General features: G+C 38.2%; 1 protein-coding gene across 1 annotated transcript in view; it reads left to right on the top strand.

Annotated features, from left to right (window-relative positions):
* Window positions 1–1348: 1348 nt before the first annotated feature.
* erbb3a (erb-b2 receptor tyrosine kinase 3a) overlaps window positions 1349–18810 on the top strand; it is a 30441-nt gene continuing 12979 nt past the window's right edge. Inside the window, exons 1-12 of the mRNA XM_036571067.1 lie at window positions 1349–1784; window positions 10356–10510; window positions 12135–12321; window positions 13379–13504; window positions 13885–13947; window positions 14256–14374; window positions 14574–14715; window positions 14937–15050; window positions 15887–16004; window positions 16875–16948; window positions 17036–17126; window positions 17436–17453. Of these exons, the coding sequence (XP_036426960.1) occupies window positions 1691–1784; window positions 10356–10510; window positions 12135–12321; window positions 13379–13504; window positions 13885–13947; window positions 14256–14374; window positions 14574–14715; window positions 14937–15050; window positions 15887–16004; window positions 16875–16948; window positions 17036–17126; window positions 17436–17453 (1301 nt within the window). The 5' untranslated portion in view covers window positions 1349–1690. The remainder of the gene's footprint in view (window positions 1785–10355; window positions 10511–12134; window positions 12322–13378; window positions 13505–13884; window positions 13948–14255; window positions 14375–14573; window positions 14716–14936; window positions 15051–15886; window positions 16005–16874; window positions 16949–17035; window positions 17127–17435; window positions 17454–18810) is intronic.

Genomic DNA, 18810 nt, shown 5'->3' with positions numbered 1-18810 from the left:
ACACTTCTTACCACAGTGGAAGCAGGATTTTTCAGCACGTGGAGAATAACTAAATAATTAAACTGTGGTATCAACTATCCAACGCATCTATTCAGTTTGTAGATGCTTCAAAACATATTTATCATACGTATTTATCCATTTACATGATTGTTACATATTTTTCAGAAAGGGTGACTGTTAAAGTGTGGGGTGAAATTCTGCTCAAAGTTGCTCTCAGAAAGATTCATTCACTGCAGCATTAAATATTCAGAGCACGTCAGCAACATGAGTTGTGACGTTATTGCCAAAATGTCTCAGCTGTGCAAAACAATCCTGCTGTCTGTGTGTGTGTATGTGTGTGTGTGTGTGTCTATCTGTCTCCTTGTCTGTCTGTGTGCATACATAGTAATTAATAAAGTAATCCATCATAAACACTCATTAAGCAAACATTTTTCTTTGTCTGGTTTCGCTCTGAGTGACTGACTAGACTGTTCAACAAGGTCAGTTTTATTTTCGTTCTTTATTTTTCACCCAAAATATCGGAAAGAACAGATGAATGAGTAAACATTTGGCCCTTACATTCACTCAACAGACACTACTGAACCGCAGAGCAGCTCATCCACTCTGTTTGTGATAGTTTGACACTAACTGTAGAAAACTGTAAAATGGTGAGAAGCTCCACACTGTAAAACACGTTGTGGACTCAGAGGCAATTTGACCCTTCAGACAATGTGAGCATTGTAGGAGCAGGAGTCCAGATCTATCAAAGAAACAGTGATTAACCAGACTGGACACAATGACGTCCTTCACTTACAGCAGCATTCCCCCTCAATGAGAGGGAGAGAGAGAGAGAGAGAGAGAGAAAGAGATAGGGTGAGAGAAAGAGAGAGAAAGTCAAAGATAGAAAGAGAGAGAGAAAGGAGAAAGAAAGTTCATAATATTGTTATTATGTTATCACTATCATCATTGTTATTACTACCTTTAGCCTGATTTGGTAACATTGTACTTGAGACATTATGCCATCAAAGGTACTATGAATTGAGAAAACAAATGGAGAGAGAGAGAGAGAGAGAGAGAGAGAGAGAAGAGAGGGACACAGAAAGACAGACAGAGAGAGAGAGAGAGAGAGATAAAAAATAGAGAGGGACACAGAAAGACAGAGAGGGGGGGGGGTAATTCTATTTCACATATCAATCTAAAACTCCGCACCTCCTCCATCTCTATTCATTGATTCTATTTCATCGTCTTTTTATCGTTTAGCTATTAGACGTTATATGTAATAGAATTCAGACGCTGACGCATTTGATTGGTGCACTGATCAGCGCGCGAGCCAATCAGCGACTGCGGCATGTTCTGGCTGCGTGGTGAACAGGTCGCACAAATTAAGACCAAACCTTCGTGGGCAGCGGACGTGTTTTCGTTTCATCCGCTCTCCTGTTGCTTTGTTGTCTTTTGAAGCCGAGTTTTAAACTTTTTTTAACCGAGTATCGAGGAAGAAGCGGGAGGAACGGCTGATGAATCACTGCACGGACCCGTCGCAGTGATTCAGACCAAAGAGCTGAAAAAGAGCTGTGAAGAAACCAGGATTAAACGAGCTCCTTCACTAACTCGCTCTATGCTATGCTAACACTCTGTGGAAGTGTGTTAGTGCTGAGGTACTGCGGTAAAGAGTCTCTCTGCGTGATGCTTGATTGAGTTTTGGAGAGCGAAGATGAGCGCTTCAGGACTGCAGGTGCTCGCGCTGTGTCTCGCGCTCCTGTGGTTCCCTCAACCTGCGCGCGCACAGACCCAGGAAGGCAAACCGGGTAGGTCAGCATAGGTAGCACAGTCTCTTTATAGTACACATTTATACACTGATTTTATTTCGTTCGTGTGTGTGTGTGTGTGTGTGTGTGTGTGTGTGTGTATGTGTATGTGTATGTTTTGTTTCACGGTAGTTGTAGTTAAGATGTAGCTGTGTGACTAAATCAGTGCTCGCCCACTCTGCTAACCGCCTGAACCAGTTGACTGTGTCAAACCTGTTTACTGACTGCCTGGACTCTACTAGTACTGAGATTCTGTCAAGAGTAGTTCGTACGCTACTGTACAAAGGTCAGAGAGAACCCATTCATTTATCAGATTAACAGTCCAAACGGCCATTAAGTACAATATATTCCTTTTTCAGCAGATCTTATGTATTTTAGATGCAAAATAATCCATTTGAATAAGGAAGGGACAGTCAAAGGTAAATATATCAAAAAATAGGAGTTTTTGAAAAAGTGATTAAAAGCTACAGAGAAAATGGGACTCCGAACAACCGTTCAAGACCTCTTAGACCACCAAAACTGACCCCGTCAGATAAACCGTTTTTAAAACGTTCATCTTTGAGAGAAATTCATGCTCCACTCTTGCTTCAGATCGGAAAAATCCACAGATGATTCTGTCCATCTTTCCATTATAAGAAGACAACTCAACACTGTGAGTCTGTAAGGATGTGTAGCTGTCAAGAAGCCGTTACTGAGAAAAGGAAACAGATAAAAAAGATGAAAATTTGCAAATCAAACAAAGTAGCCGATAGTGTTCTCAGAACAGTGGGCTGTCCACCCCAGAGTCCAGACCTCAGTGTGTTTTGGACTGCTTGGATTGTGAGAAGCAGAAAGTACAACCAACTATATGACTGAACTTTGTAAGTGTGGAAAAATATCCCTGAAGATTTCTTTGAAACACTGAAAGTTTCCTGGCAAGAATGGAAGCAGTAATAAAGGCAAAGCATGACCACACTAACTACTGAAAATGTTTATATTATACTTAGTTCTTGATGTTTCCGTGTCATCTTCTGATATATGTATTCACGTTGTATTTACTTAATGTCAGATTTGACAGCCTTGGAGTCGTCTGTTTAAAATAAAGGCCACTTGGTTTGACGTTTTGTTTTCTAACAAAAAGAACTTAAGTACTTTCTGGGGCAACTACATGTGAGTATGTGTCCAAATGCATTACAATTCAAAGCACATTTTTTGCCGTTGCACACAGCGCAATGAAATTTTTACTTGCATGTTGTTATGGCAAAAAGTGTTCATTCAGGCACTCCTGAACTGCTTTTTAAATCATTTTGATGACTGATAGAGAGAAGGAGGTGGAGGAAGAAGAGAAAAAAAACAGAATGATAAGAGAGAAGTGTTGAGATTTGTACCAGAGAAGTGCTGGAAGTGCTGGGTGATCTTTGGACCTGTGTGATAGTGTTGATTAAGCAAGGTGGAGCACCTCAGGTACAACAACAACAGGTGTGTGGGCCAGGTGATGTCACTGACCACAGGTGGCACCTTTGGTACGAGTCACAAATCACAAAACACTCCTGGCATCTTTTCGTCTGGTGCACAACCCCAAAATATCCAGAACTGGATCATCTCGTAGTTCTGCAGCTCTGTCTGGTATGATAATATGTGTGGCTGTAACAAATCTCAGCTGAAGTTCAGGGTTGTTTGCTTAATGCGATTGGCTTAATGATTTTTGCTAAGCTGAACAAATATCAAATAAAGCCCTGAAGAATTTTGCAATACCAAGCACGCAAATTTGGTTCTTTTTGCACACACTTAAAAATGATGGTTCTTCAACAGGTCTGTAGTAAAGAAAATAATTTGATATAGAACCATGAACACTCAAAGAACCTTTTGGATTATTAAAGGGTTCTTTGCATCGTGAAAGGGTTCTACAGCCCGGCCTGATGGAGAATGTGCTGTAGCTGATTCTATGTAGAACCTTTTTAAAAGGGTTCTGTTATTGTTACGATGTCAAGCTTGTTACAAAAGAAGAGCCCTTTTTGGTACTATATAGAACCCTTTTCAAAAAGTTCTATATAGAACCATATACAGGATATTCTCCATCAATCTAAAAAGCCATTTCACCATGCAAAGAACCCTTTTATCATTCATGGTTTTATAAAGAACTAGTTTTTTTCACTAGAACCCTTGAAGAACCATCATTTTTAACCATCATTTTTATATGAGTAGATGACATTAGGGTTGGGGGATGTAGCAAGAAATTAAAATGCTTAACTGCTTTATCAGTTAATTTGCCTTATTTTGTGTAGTTAATAATGATTGTTGCATTTTGCGAGTTCATACTGTTTCTTCAGCATTTGGTGGTACTATGAGGGGAGACTATGATTGAAGGAGGGGAGAGAACTCAGAGAACTTGGGCTTGAGTTCTGGGCAGCTTCTGCTTGCAACTAGAAGGCTGGAACCCCACCTTTGGATGGTGGTGGGACTGATAGATACGATTGAGGAGCAGGGAGGTGATGAGGTGGTATAATTTGATCACATTATTTTCATCATGTGAACGCAGGGTTCACAAGAACCTGGACGAGGATCACGTAGAGTGAACACAATGAACCAGTGATATATCATCTTTATATATCATAGCCCTCTCATTTTCGTTTGTACAGCTCATGTATTCATTATTAACACAATAACTTTGACAGTTGTAAAAAAAATGTCATGAGATATTTTCACAAAACATCACGATGTTGGATAGAACAAATAAGATATACCTGTTGCGGCACATTTAAAAATACTGTGAAAACTATGAGTACACTGATATTTCACATACTGCACACCAGGTCTGATCAAACAGGACTAATTATACTTTCTTTGTATTGAAGCATGCAGCATCTTAGCGTCCCAAGTACTGACAATATCCACAGTATGTTCAGACAACAAGCTGATGCGACAAAATTTGTCACAAAAACAATAAATTTGTCATCTTGCATACCCAAAGTTGACATATATATTTACTGCTCTAATGGGACGTATAGTCCACACGTTACATAGTATAGTCACTTTGTTGTTGTTACTGGAATGTGGTCTGCTTAGATGTACAAAATATACTCTGAACGTACTACGGCTTTAAAAGTGGTTTGGTGGAAATTACCAAAGACTGTGCTTGTTGTGTTGTTTGCACTGTGATGCGTGTGGCAGCAGCGTGGACCCTCAGTGGAACATTCTGGACTGAATGGAGAACATTATAGAATGAAGTTTGTAGGTGTCAGTCTGAATTACTGTGGGATGGTAGTATGCAGTGCATCTCACTAACAGGGATTCTGTAGAATGCTGTTCAGCATGGTCAGCCCATGGACAGGAAGATGAGAGACAAAAGTTCAGTATACTGCAGCAGGACAGAAATAAAGTGCGGGACAATGCCGTGGTCTAGAGGAGTGCAGGCTTTTGAGCCCTTGTGTTGCACTTTAACGTTCAAGTTCATTGATGTTTTTTCTTAGGGGTGCAATGATATGGAAACCGTATGTCAATATCTGTATATTCTGTCTGCATATCTGCTGATGCCAATACTGATGCAGATACAGAAACATTTATAAAATGTACAAATTGGTACTAAATCTATCTACATTATTTTTATCTAGAAATATAACATTTATTTATATCGAATTACCTTACCTAAATATTCTGGTCTCATAAATTCTTTGTTTTTGTGAATTGTTTTTTTATTTTTCATTTGTTCCTTCCAGAGTCTCTCAACCCTTTTTAAAACTATAAACATTGAAGATGCATACTGGATGAAAACCACAAGGCTCATCAGAGATTTATATTGTAGTATTGTTCCAGATACCATTCTTGTGTAATTCTTAAAATGGTTCTTTTAAACCATATTAACTCATTTATAAATCAATATGTTTAATTAGGGGAGGTACTATAATACACTAGTAAAAAAGATGGTTCTTTAAGGGTTCTTTAGTAAAGACAAAGGACCTGTTTAGAACCATGAACACTCAAAGAACCATTTGCATGCTTAAAGGGTTCTTTGCATTGTGACATGGTTTTTCAGATTGATGGAGAATGTTTTGTGTACGGTTCTATATAGAATTAAAAAAAAAGTTTGTATATAGCACCAAAAAGTGTTCTGTTGTTATAAGCTTTACATCAAAACAATAACAGAACCCTCTTAGTGCTGTATAGAACTTTTATAGTTTTTGTTGTAACAATTCTGGAAAGAATGGTAACCTGGAGCTCCTTCAGTAATAGCAGTCCTATTTGAATTGACCTCACACTATTTGAACCCCAAAAACGAATAATATAAGAAACCAAAAGCTACACACTGTGTTGTTGTTGTTATCAAGTACGACACCTGTTGTGTAACACACACACACCCGTGCAGTGATGTTTTCATCTGGTATGTATGTGGCAAATCAGCCAGTCAAATCCCATACATCACATTGCACAACCGGTGCTGGTAAAACTAATCCAGCTAGAATAGAGCTTATTCAAGAGCCTAAAGAGCTGTAAAAGGCTGCAATCATGTATTTAGAGTGAGACATTGTTTATGTACGTTATTTTGCTGAAGTAGAACACTGAACGTGTGTGCTGTAACTGATATATACACAGATAGCTACAAGCAGTCATAGTGAGCAGGGATTTAATTCATCGCAGTGTGTGTAAGTTGCACCCACTCATGTCGTGGATTGCAGTAAGTGCATAGAATTTATATTTTTAGAACAGTGATATCTGGGGCTGTATGTTTAGCTTCAGGGTTACCAGTTTAAGTCTGGTCTAGTTTTGCTAAGCTGGGCGAAAATCAAATGTATGCCTCTGCATGTGCAAGAATGTATACAGCATCAAAAAGGATTCTAACCTAGCTTGTAACAATAACAAAACCCTTTTTGGTGCAATATAGAGCACTTTTCAAAAAAGGTTCTACATAGAACCATATTCCACAATCATGATGCAGAGAACCCTATAAGCATGCAGATGATTCTTTGAGTCCATCCATCCATCATCTAAACCGCTTATCCTTCTGGGTCGCGGTGAGGTGCTGGAGCCTATCCCAGCTGTCATTAGGCGGAAGGCAGGATACACCCTGGACAGGTCGCCAGTCCATCGCAGGGCAGACAGACAGACATACACACACTCACACCTAGGGGCAATTTAGCATGTCCAATCAGCCTGACTGCACGTCTTTGGACCGTGGGAGGAAACCGGAGGAAACCCACGCAGACATGGGGAGAACATGCAAACTCCACACAGAAAGGACCCTGGTCGCCCGGCCGGGAATCGAGCCCAGGCCCTTCTTGCTGTGAGGCGACAGCGCTACCCACTGCACCACCGTGCCGCCCTGGTTCTTTGAGTCTTTAGAGTTATATATAAAAGCATTGTCTTTACTGAAGAATCCTAACATATCTTTTTAAGAGTGTAGTTACACATTGTTTATTGTAAAGCCTTTTAAATAAACTGGTATAGAGAATAACTACTGTGTGTTTGCATGTGAGAGAGACAGACAGAGAGGGAGAGCGAGAGAGCATGCGTGAGAAAGTGAACGAGTTCATGAGTCTTTATGATGTTGTTTATCCAGATAAGATTTGAATTATAGCATAATAGTACCTGACCCAGACGTTCAGAGACAAACAGGTTACAGTGCAGCTCAGCAGAATGTGAGAACATTTGCACAATTGCTCTTATATTGAAAGATTACTCTCACACTGTAACATTACTTACACTGTAAGGTTAGTATTAAACAGTAAGATTAGTCTTATACTTTCTTTTTATAAAAAAAGGCCAACAGAGGGTTTTTTGAGGGATGCCAACATTTAAAATATTTGAAAAAGAGATTTGTCAGCATGAAGAACCTTTAAAGATATAAAGAAAATAAAGAAATTTAAAGGCTCATTACAAATGTAAGAGTACTTCCTTGAACTTTTACTTTGTGTAGAGATTCTTTAAACTTTAAAAAGTTTACTTCATACTTACTTACCTAATTTCCGAGGACGGTTCTCTAAAGAACCAGCCATTAAAAAGTACTTTAGGAAGCCAAAAATGGTAACCTTATGGCATTGCGCAAAGCATCCTTTCTGGTAGCTTTACATTTAGGAGTGTACTATAATATTACTCATACAGTGTAGAATTACTATAATACTGGAAGAGTGCTCTTTAAATATATGATAGATCTTATGCTGTAACATTACTCTTATATTGTAAGATCACTCTTATGCTATAAAATTATAGGTTAACATTACTCTGATACTGTAACACAACTCTGATACTGTAACATTTCTCTTACAGTATATGATCATTCTTACATGGTATGGCTACTCTTATTTTGTAAAATTACTCTAATGCTGTCAGTTTAGACAGTACTATAAAATCACTCTTAAACTGTAACATTAGTCTTTTATTGTAAAATTACTCTGATGCTGTCAATTTAGACTGTACTACAAAATTATTCTTAAACTGTAACATTACTCTCACATTGTAAAATTACTCTGATGCTGTCAGTTTAGACTGTACTATAAAATTACTCTTAAACTGTAACATTAGTCTTTTATTGTAAGATTAGTCTATACTATAAAATTACTCTTAAAGTGTAACATTAGTCTTACATTGTAAAATTACTCTGATGCTGTTATGTTACTCATATACTTTAAGATTATTCTTGTTACTGTTCTTATTGTTACTTCATACATCCAAACAGACGTTTCAGCAGGTATGATATCACAGGTCTTTGTTTGTAATCTTATTGTGAATCCTCCCTTTCTAGTGCATTTGTTTTCTGATGTGTTGTTTTTTTCACAATGCTTTGGCGCCAGCTAAGAAAACTGCGTGTACATGAACTTGTAACACACACACACACACACACGCACACACATACACACAAAGAAAAAAAATACCTGAGAAGTACACACACACACCTGATAAATCTGGAGTTATTTGACCACACCTGTTCTTGCCTTAGGAACTGATTGACCTGTAAACTGTGTCTCTTAAGTGCAAAACAAAGTCATCAAGCCAACTGTCTGTGTGTGTGTGTGTGTGTGTGTGTGTGTGCACCTCTCAGGTATGTGCTAATCTTCTAGAGACTGAAGCCAAGTTTCTGTTTACCACCGTCACCGTTCCTGTTTTATTCAAACTTGTTTGTCTCCTTTGCTTTTCTTCTCTCTCTTTGTTTTCTTCTTCCCCTCTTTCTTCATCTATGTCTCTTTTCATCGCTATCTCTTTCTGTGTTTATACATTTTCTTTTCCTCTGTGCTAATTCAATAATATTTAGACAAACTGTGGATTAATTAAGTATTAATTGAAATTCTGATTTGTTTAAATTCCAGTTTTAACTGTTCATAGTAAATGGATTCTGAATTCTTTGAGAGAGAGAGTGAGAGAGAGAGAGAAAGAGAGAGTTGTGGAGGTCATTTGGGCGGGCTTTTACACTTGTTTTCGCGCTCTTCCAGAATGGAAGCATTGTATGACAGTTTTTTCCCTCCAGCACACATACCCACAGACACTTTTCTATTGGTTTGCTTACCCAAACCCACACACACACACACACACACGCGCACACACACACACACACACACACACACACAGAGTTATCTAGCCCCCTATAAGCAAGACCCCAAGAGATAAGACTGTGTGAGTTCTGGTCACTATATTCAGCCTCTCCTGTATGGCAAGGTCTTTGCACTGCACGCACAGAAGTGTATTCCTGCAAATAAGTTCAATATATTTTTATATGAAATATAAAATTGATACATTTACATTTGATTTACATTGTATATCGACTGGTTTGTGTCTCCACGTCTGCCCTGTAAAAAAGGGCCAAAACATGGCAAATATATACATTTATAAAAAAGACAAAGACAGCATCCCTTAACAGTTGAAGACATAGCAAATTACCAACAGATGGAACAGTGGGTTGTGTTCGCACAGCAAATAGTAATTTTATAGTGAAGCATTGAATTTACATGAATTTATATTGATTGTGTACATTGTTCATCCACATGAATAAAACATATTATACTTTGCCCCACATTTTATTCTTAGTAATATATTCTCTCCACTGGGACATGATTTCCACACAATTGAATCACATCAGTTTTTAATGTATCACTCTTTTCAGTGTATCAGCTGTGTGTGTGTGTGTGTGTGTGTGTGTGCTTGTGCATGTGTAAGTGTGTGAGATGCTGTGCCTTGACATTCAGCCAAGGTTAGAGCAGGAATATGTGCAGGGCAGTCTACCGTTTAACCAGGTTTTTAATTATATGATCATAAATCCTGTTTGTTCCTGGAAGGCTGTTGTTTGTATGAAGTCTGAAGGTAATAAAGCTCCGAACACAGAAGCTCCAAAACTGGTTTTAAGAAATGTTGCACTGGCAGGAGTAGGTTGTTGTTTTCTGTTCTGAGGAGCTTCTGTCTGAGGCCTGTTTTCATCTCCCTATGAAAATGCAAATTTGAATAGCAAAGTGGAGTAGCTTGTTTCTCTCTCTCTCTCTCTCTCTCTCTCTCTCTCTCTCTCGTTCTCCCTCCCTCTCCCTCCCTCTCTCTCTCTTTCTCTCTTTCTATATGGCAGTGTTCAGTGTTCACAATCTTCTCTCTCTCTTTTTTCTCTTTTTCTGTCTACAGCGATGTGTTTAGGCACCCAAAACATGCTGAGTGTGACGGGCAGTTCGGAGGTGCAGTATCAGCGGATGAAAGAGATGTACACGAACTGTCAGATTGTCATGGGCAACCTGGAGATCACCCACATGGAGCACTACCGCGACTTTTCCTTCCTGCAGGTGGGAGAAATGTATATGTGTGAAAAAAAGACAGAGAGAGACAAAAGCCCCTTTCACACTCATAGACACACTGGGAATATTCCCATCACACGTAGAGAAAGACAGATTTAATATTAGAGAAAAGTTGTCCCTCCTACCTGATCAAATTTCATATGATAATAGAAACCTAACATTTACCAAGTGAGCAAAACATTGCAACGGCTACTATCAAAACTTTGTAGTTACATTACAATAAAATTATTTCATGTTGACTGGACCAATAGAAACAGTCCAAAATGACCTAGAATAATAACACCTTACACTGTTGCACATTAAGGTAAATGTTTCCCTTTTCCTATAAAGTTACAGTTTTAGAGGTGGAAGGTTTTGTTACAACAGTGACAAAATGCTGCTGTTAATGAAATATATTAATATCTCACTCAAGAATTTCTGGATCACCGTCACAGAAGCCTAGACGTTTTTAGGATTAGGTGACAGTTAACCAAGTCACGACAGTAACAGTGGCTGAGGCAGCCCCCAGTGACAGTAAAAACTCATTTACTACCAGTATAAAAAAAGTTGCATTGCATGCAAACCATAGGAAGACACTTGTATTCCCACATGTGAAAATGACTGAACGTTTAAACATGGTGGGTGATGTGATATTCCACATTAATACAACATTTATGGTGCCTAGCTAAACACTATAAAGTTTTACCTAGCAAAAACCTGTAGAAACCAGGGCACCAGGTGCAATAACTCCAGGTGAAACGGCTTTGGACACAATGACGTCAGGCTAAACGGCCACAGATAAAATTATCTCAGAGAGTACAATTTTTGTGACATTCACAATCTCCTCTTTCTTACTAGATTAATTATAGTATTGAGGCCAAATTAAACACAACAATGTAATGCAACCACAGTTTCAAATGAACCATGCTATTACAATGTTCTTAACAAAATTACTCTATTGGTTAGCAGATTACAAGACAAAGGTTTTCCATTATTATTTTTTCATCGTTGTTGTTGTCATTGCTGTGATATAATTATTGCTATTTGTATAAATGCTTTGTGGAAATAAAATATATAAATAAAGTAATAAAATGTAAAGAAAAGACCCCCCCTTTAACCGCGTTATCCGAATAAGAGGATTCTGTTACTGTCAAAAGCCTATTTAGAAATGTTATAAAGAGTAATAAGGCACTATTTTTACAGTACTAAACATGACCACTTCTTGAAATTCTTGATTGTGATTTTAAGCAGTCAAAACGTCTCTTTGGATGTTTCTATGTGTGTGTGAGTGTGTATGAGTCATTTTTGAGCCGGTTGCTTATCATGTCTGCTGTGATGATTTCATTTTCTCAATTGAGCAACATTTTGCCCAGTCCTGGCTCAGGATCCTCATAGCTTTACTTCTGTAAGCCTGAAAGATAAAAGCAAACATGTGCTTGGTTGTGTGCTACATATGCTAAGGGGCAATAAAAGAGGCGCTCAGCAAAATCCACTCACAACTTAGGTTTGAATTGTGTCCCTAATAGTCAATTCTGTTCATTTGATATTGTTCCCAACAATAACCACTGAACACTTACCTTCCTTTCTCTCTTTCTGTCTCTCTGTCTCTGTATCTCGCTGTGTTTCTCTCTAGTCTATTCGTGAGGTAACAGGCTATGTCTTGATAGCTATAAACCAGTTCAGGCAGCTACCACTGGAGAACATACGCGTGATCAGAGGAACGTCTCTGTATGAAGAACGCTTCGCTCTCGCCGTTCTCGTGAACTACCAGAAGGATGGAGACAATGGTCTGCGAGAGCTTGGCCTTACACATCTGACAGGTACACATACACATTCACAAAGATTTCTACTAGTTTTCATTAACTTTTTGTGCCTCACATAAGACACGCATTTCACAACTCCTTTTCAAACAATGCATACAGCACACAAAGCCTGCCTCCCCCGCTGTATCCATAACGACAGGACACTCAAGGTGTGGCACTAACTGGGAGTGAAAAGTCAATGGACAGAAACCTTTAAGTGTGAGCGTATGTGTGAGTGTGCTGCAAATCTAAATTTTGTGGAAATTCAAATTTTTCTGCACACAGCTGCTTATAGTGATCTGAGCTGTACTGTAGTGTATGGTCCATTGTATGTGTTACAGTAGGTATTTGTCTTCAGTGTGACAGTTAACCGCCAGACAGACAGAGACGTGCCTGAGCCTGCTCCAGTCAATACTTTACAGCTACTAGGAAATATAAACAAAAGTTTCTATCAGTCATTGTGCGGGGTTTGTGCATGTGGGTGCGTGGGTGTGATTGGGGGAGTAATATGTCCTAATGTGTGCTCGTCTTGTGTGTCTGTGTGCTCTCAGTCGTAGTAATTGACTCCAAAGAAACTGATTTTTTTTTTCCACAAGAGCCACATGCTATGTCGTTATATAATTGGTGTGTGAAAGGTGTTGCAAAGATGTGTGCACATGTGTGTATCTATTTCTAACTATGTTGTGGGTGTATCAAACAACATCTCCCCACTGCCAAAGGCATCTCCTCATACATGATTATGTAATCTGACACAGGTTAGGTTCTGTAGGTTATAGTAGTTGTAATCCGTCAGGTAACTTAAACACTTGAGAACGAATCCAGATGTCCAGATGTTTGTAAACAGCAGGACTCATGATGTACAAAATGCACAAAACTTTAGTTAGGGACAGTACTGTCATATGTAAAGCTACCAGCAATGTAAGATTTTACATTTTGCTTGCTGTGATGTAAAAGTCAGTCCAAAGACACTCATTCATTCATTGGAGTGTCTATATATATATATATATGGTGTATGGGTGTGTGTATCTCTACATACATACATACTCCTTAATGAATTTTCTCACATTTTTTCCAGAAATTCTGGAAGGAGGTGTGCAGATCATTCAGAATAAATTTCTGAGCTATGCGCCACAGATCAACTGGCTAGACATTGTAAAGGACAGTGGAGCTGAGATCATCATCAAAGACAACAGACCTGACAGTGAGTGGCAACATTATATTAACATAAGCTCTGTTTCTGCTGAATTACTTCTAACCTTTTATTGGATTGCCATCGAGATCCAAAATATTTGTCTGTAGTGTCTGTATTGTTTAGAATATGACAGTAATAAATCTAAAGTGAATAACCTGTAATTCGCTGAACCTGAAAACAAAAAATGATGCTTCAGTGCAGGCTATCTGTGGGGAATTTGGGGAAATTATACTAACATTTTATCTAGTGTAAATCACCCAGTCAGATCCCACAAATTACATGATTATAGAACCTAACCTGGTAGAACAAATCCAGCTTCAATTGTGCTGTACAGTGTAGTAGTTTCTTCTTAGTTTATATAGCATGTTGATGTTGTGTTTCTTGTACAGGGCCATGTCATTCATCTTGTGATGGTCCTTGTTGGGGACCTGGCAGAGAAAGCTGTCAGACCTGTGAGTTTTCACACTTGTACACACACACACGCACACACAATGATTCTCTCATTTCTGTTAGCTCTCTGTTTCTCTGTTTCTTTATCTCTCTTTCTCTCTCTTTAACAGAGGTTCTCAAACCACTCCTTAGGGCCCCCTAGATGGTCCACATTTTTGATTCAACCTAACTTTTTTCAGCTCATAGAGCAACAATGTGGGCTGTCTGGGGGGCCCCAAGGACCGGTTTAGGAACCACTGCTCTTTAACACGCATTGCACAAGCACCTACAAAGTCACACACACATTTACCAGTCTCCTTATCTCTCTCAGTGACTAAGACGGTGTGTGCGCCTCAGTGTAATGGCCGCTGTTTTGGGAGAAACCCCAGTGAATGTTGCCATATCGAGTGTGCAGGAGGCTGCACTGGACCCCTGGATACCAACTGCTTTGTGAGTTACAATCATGCATGTTTATACCTATGGTACTACAGTAACATACTGTAAACCTGTATCTCATAAATCACTGGTTATCAGTCCTATGAGGCTGCTGCAGTGCTTTCTGTTCTTTACTCACCTGATTCAGAATATGAAGTAAAGACATAAATAACAGGCAAACGTGAAACAGTTTTCTTTGTGTGTTTGTTTTCAGGCCTGTAGAAACTTCAATGACTCTGGTTCGTGCGTGCCTCAGTGTCCCCAGGGCCTGATCTATAATAAAGTCACGTTTAAACTGGAGCCAAACCCCAATGCGAAATATCAGTATGGTTCAGTCTGCGTAGCCCAGTGCCCTCGTGAGTCACCTTTCATTCTTCTACGTTTAATCCCATTTCAGCAGCTACCAGAAAACTCAGCTACCTTCTGTCATTTTAACTGTAGCTCAGCATTGTTTCTAAACTGTGTTGAAATAAGTTTATTTATTTATTTATTTGTTATGTTAGGCTTTTCCCACCTTCAAAATGACAAAACTGTAAAAAAGTAGGATTTCATGACTTGTTCTCTGTTTCTCTCTAAGCTAACTTTGTGGTAGATGGAAGCTCATGTGTTAGCAGCTGCCCTTCAGATAAAACAGAGGTAGACAAGAAAGGAGTGAAGAGGTGCGAGCCATGTGGGGGCCTGTGTCCTAAAGGTAGCACACATATGCATGTATGCACATGCATTTCCACACCCATATACAGCAAACATATAGTATATATATTTTCTGCAATGTTTTGTGTACAATTTCTATTTATTTACTGAGTATAACATACGGGAAAAAATAAAACATAAAATATATCATAAAATATAAAATGTGATATATAACCATTGCACAGGCCACATTTTTGTCTTGATATGTTAAATCCACAAATAAACAGTAATTATGCATTAAAATGTGCAGAAGTGTGTTCTCTGTAGAGGGTTGTTTTCACTTAGAAAATCAACAAAACGTAACTTGACAAGGGACAGACTTTGCATACGACTGTATCCTAGTACCCTTTACAAAAAAATACACAAACACACTTTAAAGCCTCCTGTTATGTTGCATATTACTCACCTAATTTTTTAGACCCAGCAGTGAGAATGGAGGCTACAAAGGGTAAAAATACCAAATTTAGACCAAAACTGATTTGTTTTCTTGAATTGAACATTACAGGAGGGTTAAGTGGATTTTTATTTCATTTGTCTCACAAACTACCTTTCTGGACAAGAAAATGCACGGATAGGAATGTAAATAACACATTAGTCAAGCTTGTGCACTGAATCATCTGAAAGAAATTACATTCCATCCAGTGCAAATCTTCCTAACACTAAGGGAAGCCTTGTGCATCTATTAAGTAGTGAAATTCTCAGAATGAATCGCTGGTAAGATGCTTGGTTTGAAGAGATTAACACAGTCTCAAAGAAGTTTATGTTCTCACATACTGTGTCATGTTCTCTCTATCTTTCTCTCTCTTTTTTTCTCTATTTATCGACCTATCTATCTAGTGTGTGAAGGTACTGGGGCAGCCAACAGACAGACAGTGGACTCTAAAAATATAGACAGTTTTATAAACTGCACTAAAATTCAAGGCAGCCTTCACTTCCTCATCACAGGCATTAAAGGGTGAGTAGTTTTTTAAAGGAGTTAACTCAGTTAACTGGTATACCTTGTGACATTCCTGTTTCAGTGGGGCTCTGGTGTAAAAAAGAAATGTATTTTATTAAGATGAATGTACGAATAAATGTTTTTGTTAAAATAGATGTACTGATGTACATATGTATTTTTGGTAAAATAGATTCATAAATGCAGGGGTCCATTTTTGGTCTGATGTGTAAAGGAGGGACCAATGTGAGGAGGATATAGCTTATGGTTAAACACAGTATGTCTACACTTATATTGATATCTCATGCTTTATATGCCAAAATAAAAAAAAAACAAATAACAGGAATATCGTACATACTGAGAATAGAGATTAGGTGCTGTTGCCTATTATGATAGCATTTCTCTTTCCATCATATTGCTAAAATTCTAAGTCTGATCTACATTATAAAATTTTCAGCTAAATACCCTAATAATGATTAATATGATGATGATCAAAAAGAAAGAAGAAGGACTGAGTAGGACTAATAGATGGCATAAGTTAACTAACACTCATAGTGCAGTAAAGAAGTGTTGAAAACGATTCCAGGGCAGGTTAGTGTTTCTTTATTTTTTTCATTACTGAATATAACTAAACAAAAAATAAAATCAGTTTTGCCATTAATTAGAGTTTTAAAATGTAGCTGACAGGTCAGATAATTGATATGGGACAGCTCTTTTGCAGCTCAGCTGTGTACTTTTTTTGAGAACCATCCTGCGACCCCCAAAAATATCTTGCGTAATTTCAGATTTACACCAATGAGTAGATGGATTTTGTTAGCTAGATGTATGTAAAATATTGTTGGTGAAGGGTTTTGTGAGAACACCAGTAACATTCCTCTCTCTCACCCTCAGAGATCGATTTAACAACATTTCAGCTCTTGACCCTAAGAAGCTTAAAATCTTCAACACTGTCAGGGAGATCACAGGTTTGTAAAAACGGAGTAAACAAATACTTGAATTTCTGGACCTGTTTCTTGTCTACTGTATATGACACTCAGTTTTCTATTTGCTAGATTTTCTGAGTATTCAATCTTGGCCTGAAGAGATGGAAGATCTGTCTGTCTTCTCCAATCTGACAACCATACAGGGCCGAACTCTTTACAAGTAAGAGCTGCTGTGCCCTTTGGTCTGTGTGCTTGAAAAAATAACAGTCCATTTGTTTCACTGCATTTCTGCCCATATATTAAGTGTTCTCACCTTAGCATGTTATATAACACTCTAATGCCGTATAACACTTTGTCATGATTATATGTATAAAACGTGTAACAATGTGTAACATATACTTTTCACATAACCATTTTTACTGCACTGTTCTTGTAACTGTTTCACATCCTAAATGTCTAAATGTTAATATCTCCTTCCTCTTTATCTCTGTCTACCCCACTTTCCTTTCTCCGTTGTTTCCCCCACCAGAGGAGTGACCTCTAGAAGGTAGGACCCCATGCCTTGATTAACTTGTGTCACCTTGTGAATCATTAACCTTCTGTGTGTGTTACGTAAGGCAACTGAATTGCTACGCTAGTGTCTGCTACCTGAGGAAAACCAACAGAAATGTGGACCAGCAGAAATGGTCAAAAATTGTTCACTATAAAATTTCATAATGTTAACTTACATGAAAGTTAAGAACTTTTTTCTTTCGCCAATGAAGTTGCCATTCTCTGAAGTGCAAAGTTTTCTTTTAACAGTGACGATAGCTTGTTTATGGACTATTCTGCCGAATTGGTTCAAAGTCAGAGTTCAAAACACATTTTGCTCATCTCATTAAAACGGTATATAAGAAGCTTCCAATTCAGTGTATTTGGTAAAAAATCTGTCAATTCAGTTAACCGAGAAACAGTGTGGGAAAATAGATTTCATCCATCAAAAAATCCCAATCACCAATTGATCCACTTTTCAGTAAAGTCACAGGTTATATTGGCTACCACAGAAGCGCTTTCCTACAAAAGCTCCTTACTATAACCAAAGCCCACAACAACAATTGGGACTTTTTTTGCATATGGTGTGGAAGTGTGGGGAGGTTTATGACTTCTGGATAAATGTTACCATCATACTGTCTGCCCTGGTGGGTAAAGAAATTACTGTGAATCCAGCTGTATTGCTGCTTAATGATGACTCCAGTTTAAATCTAACAGGAATGCAAAGGGAGATATGGCTCACTGGTTTAACACTGGCTAAAATGTAATTACACAGAGGTGGCTTTTCCCACATAATCTTGGCTGTCTCAACTACATGACACAGTTATGTTAGAATTGGCCACAGCTGGAATCAATAATGCTAAAGCATTTATTCTTGAGACATGGGGACAAATTTGTTTTGATGTGATGAAAGGATTGGAGCAAATTATATGATGCACATTGTACAGGTTTGCATTTTTCTTTTAATTTTTTATCTCATTCTTTTCATTAAAATCTTATTTAATGTATTGTTAACAATGTAATTTAAAGAAAGAGGGAATAGATGGACCGGTTGGATGGGGAGGGACAGGGCGTGATTTTTAGTTTACTTCAGTTCTGTAATATTGTGTTATAAAAAGCTGTTTAATAAATGGAAAATGCCCTAAAAAACTTATCACAGAAAACACATTTTGGACTTTTAACGAAATTCCTGAACATTCCATTTTGCCACTATCAGTACAGTCATAACACCACTAAACTTTACCAAGTTTTTTGGTAGTGACTGTTTTGGTAGCGACAATTTTAGCTCATTTTGAGCATAACTCCAAAAAACAAGCAAGGCTAGCAAACACAGCTTTGAACAGTTATACACACATAAAATCATAATATTTCTC

Source organism: Colossoma macropomum, unplaced genomic scaffold, assembly GCF_904425465.1.
Source record: "Colossoma macropomum unplaced genomic scaffold, Colossoma_macropomum, whole genome shotgun sequence".
Classification (NCBI taxonomy): domain Eukaryota; kingdom Metazoa; phylum Chordata; class Actinopteri; order Characiformes; family Serrasalmidae; genus Colossoma; species Colossoma macropomum.
Note: the sequence above shows the minus strand (reverse complement) of the source record. Positions and strands in the feature narration are given on the sequence as shown.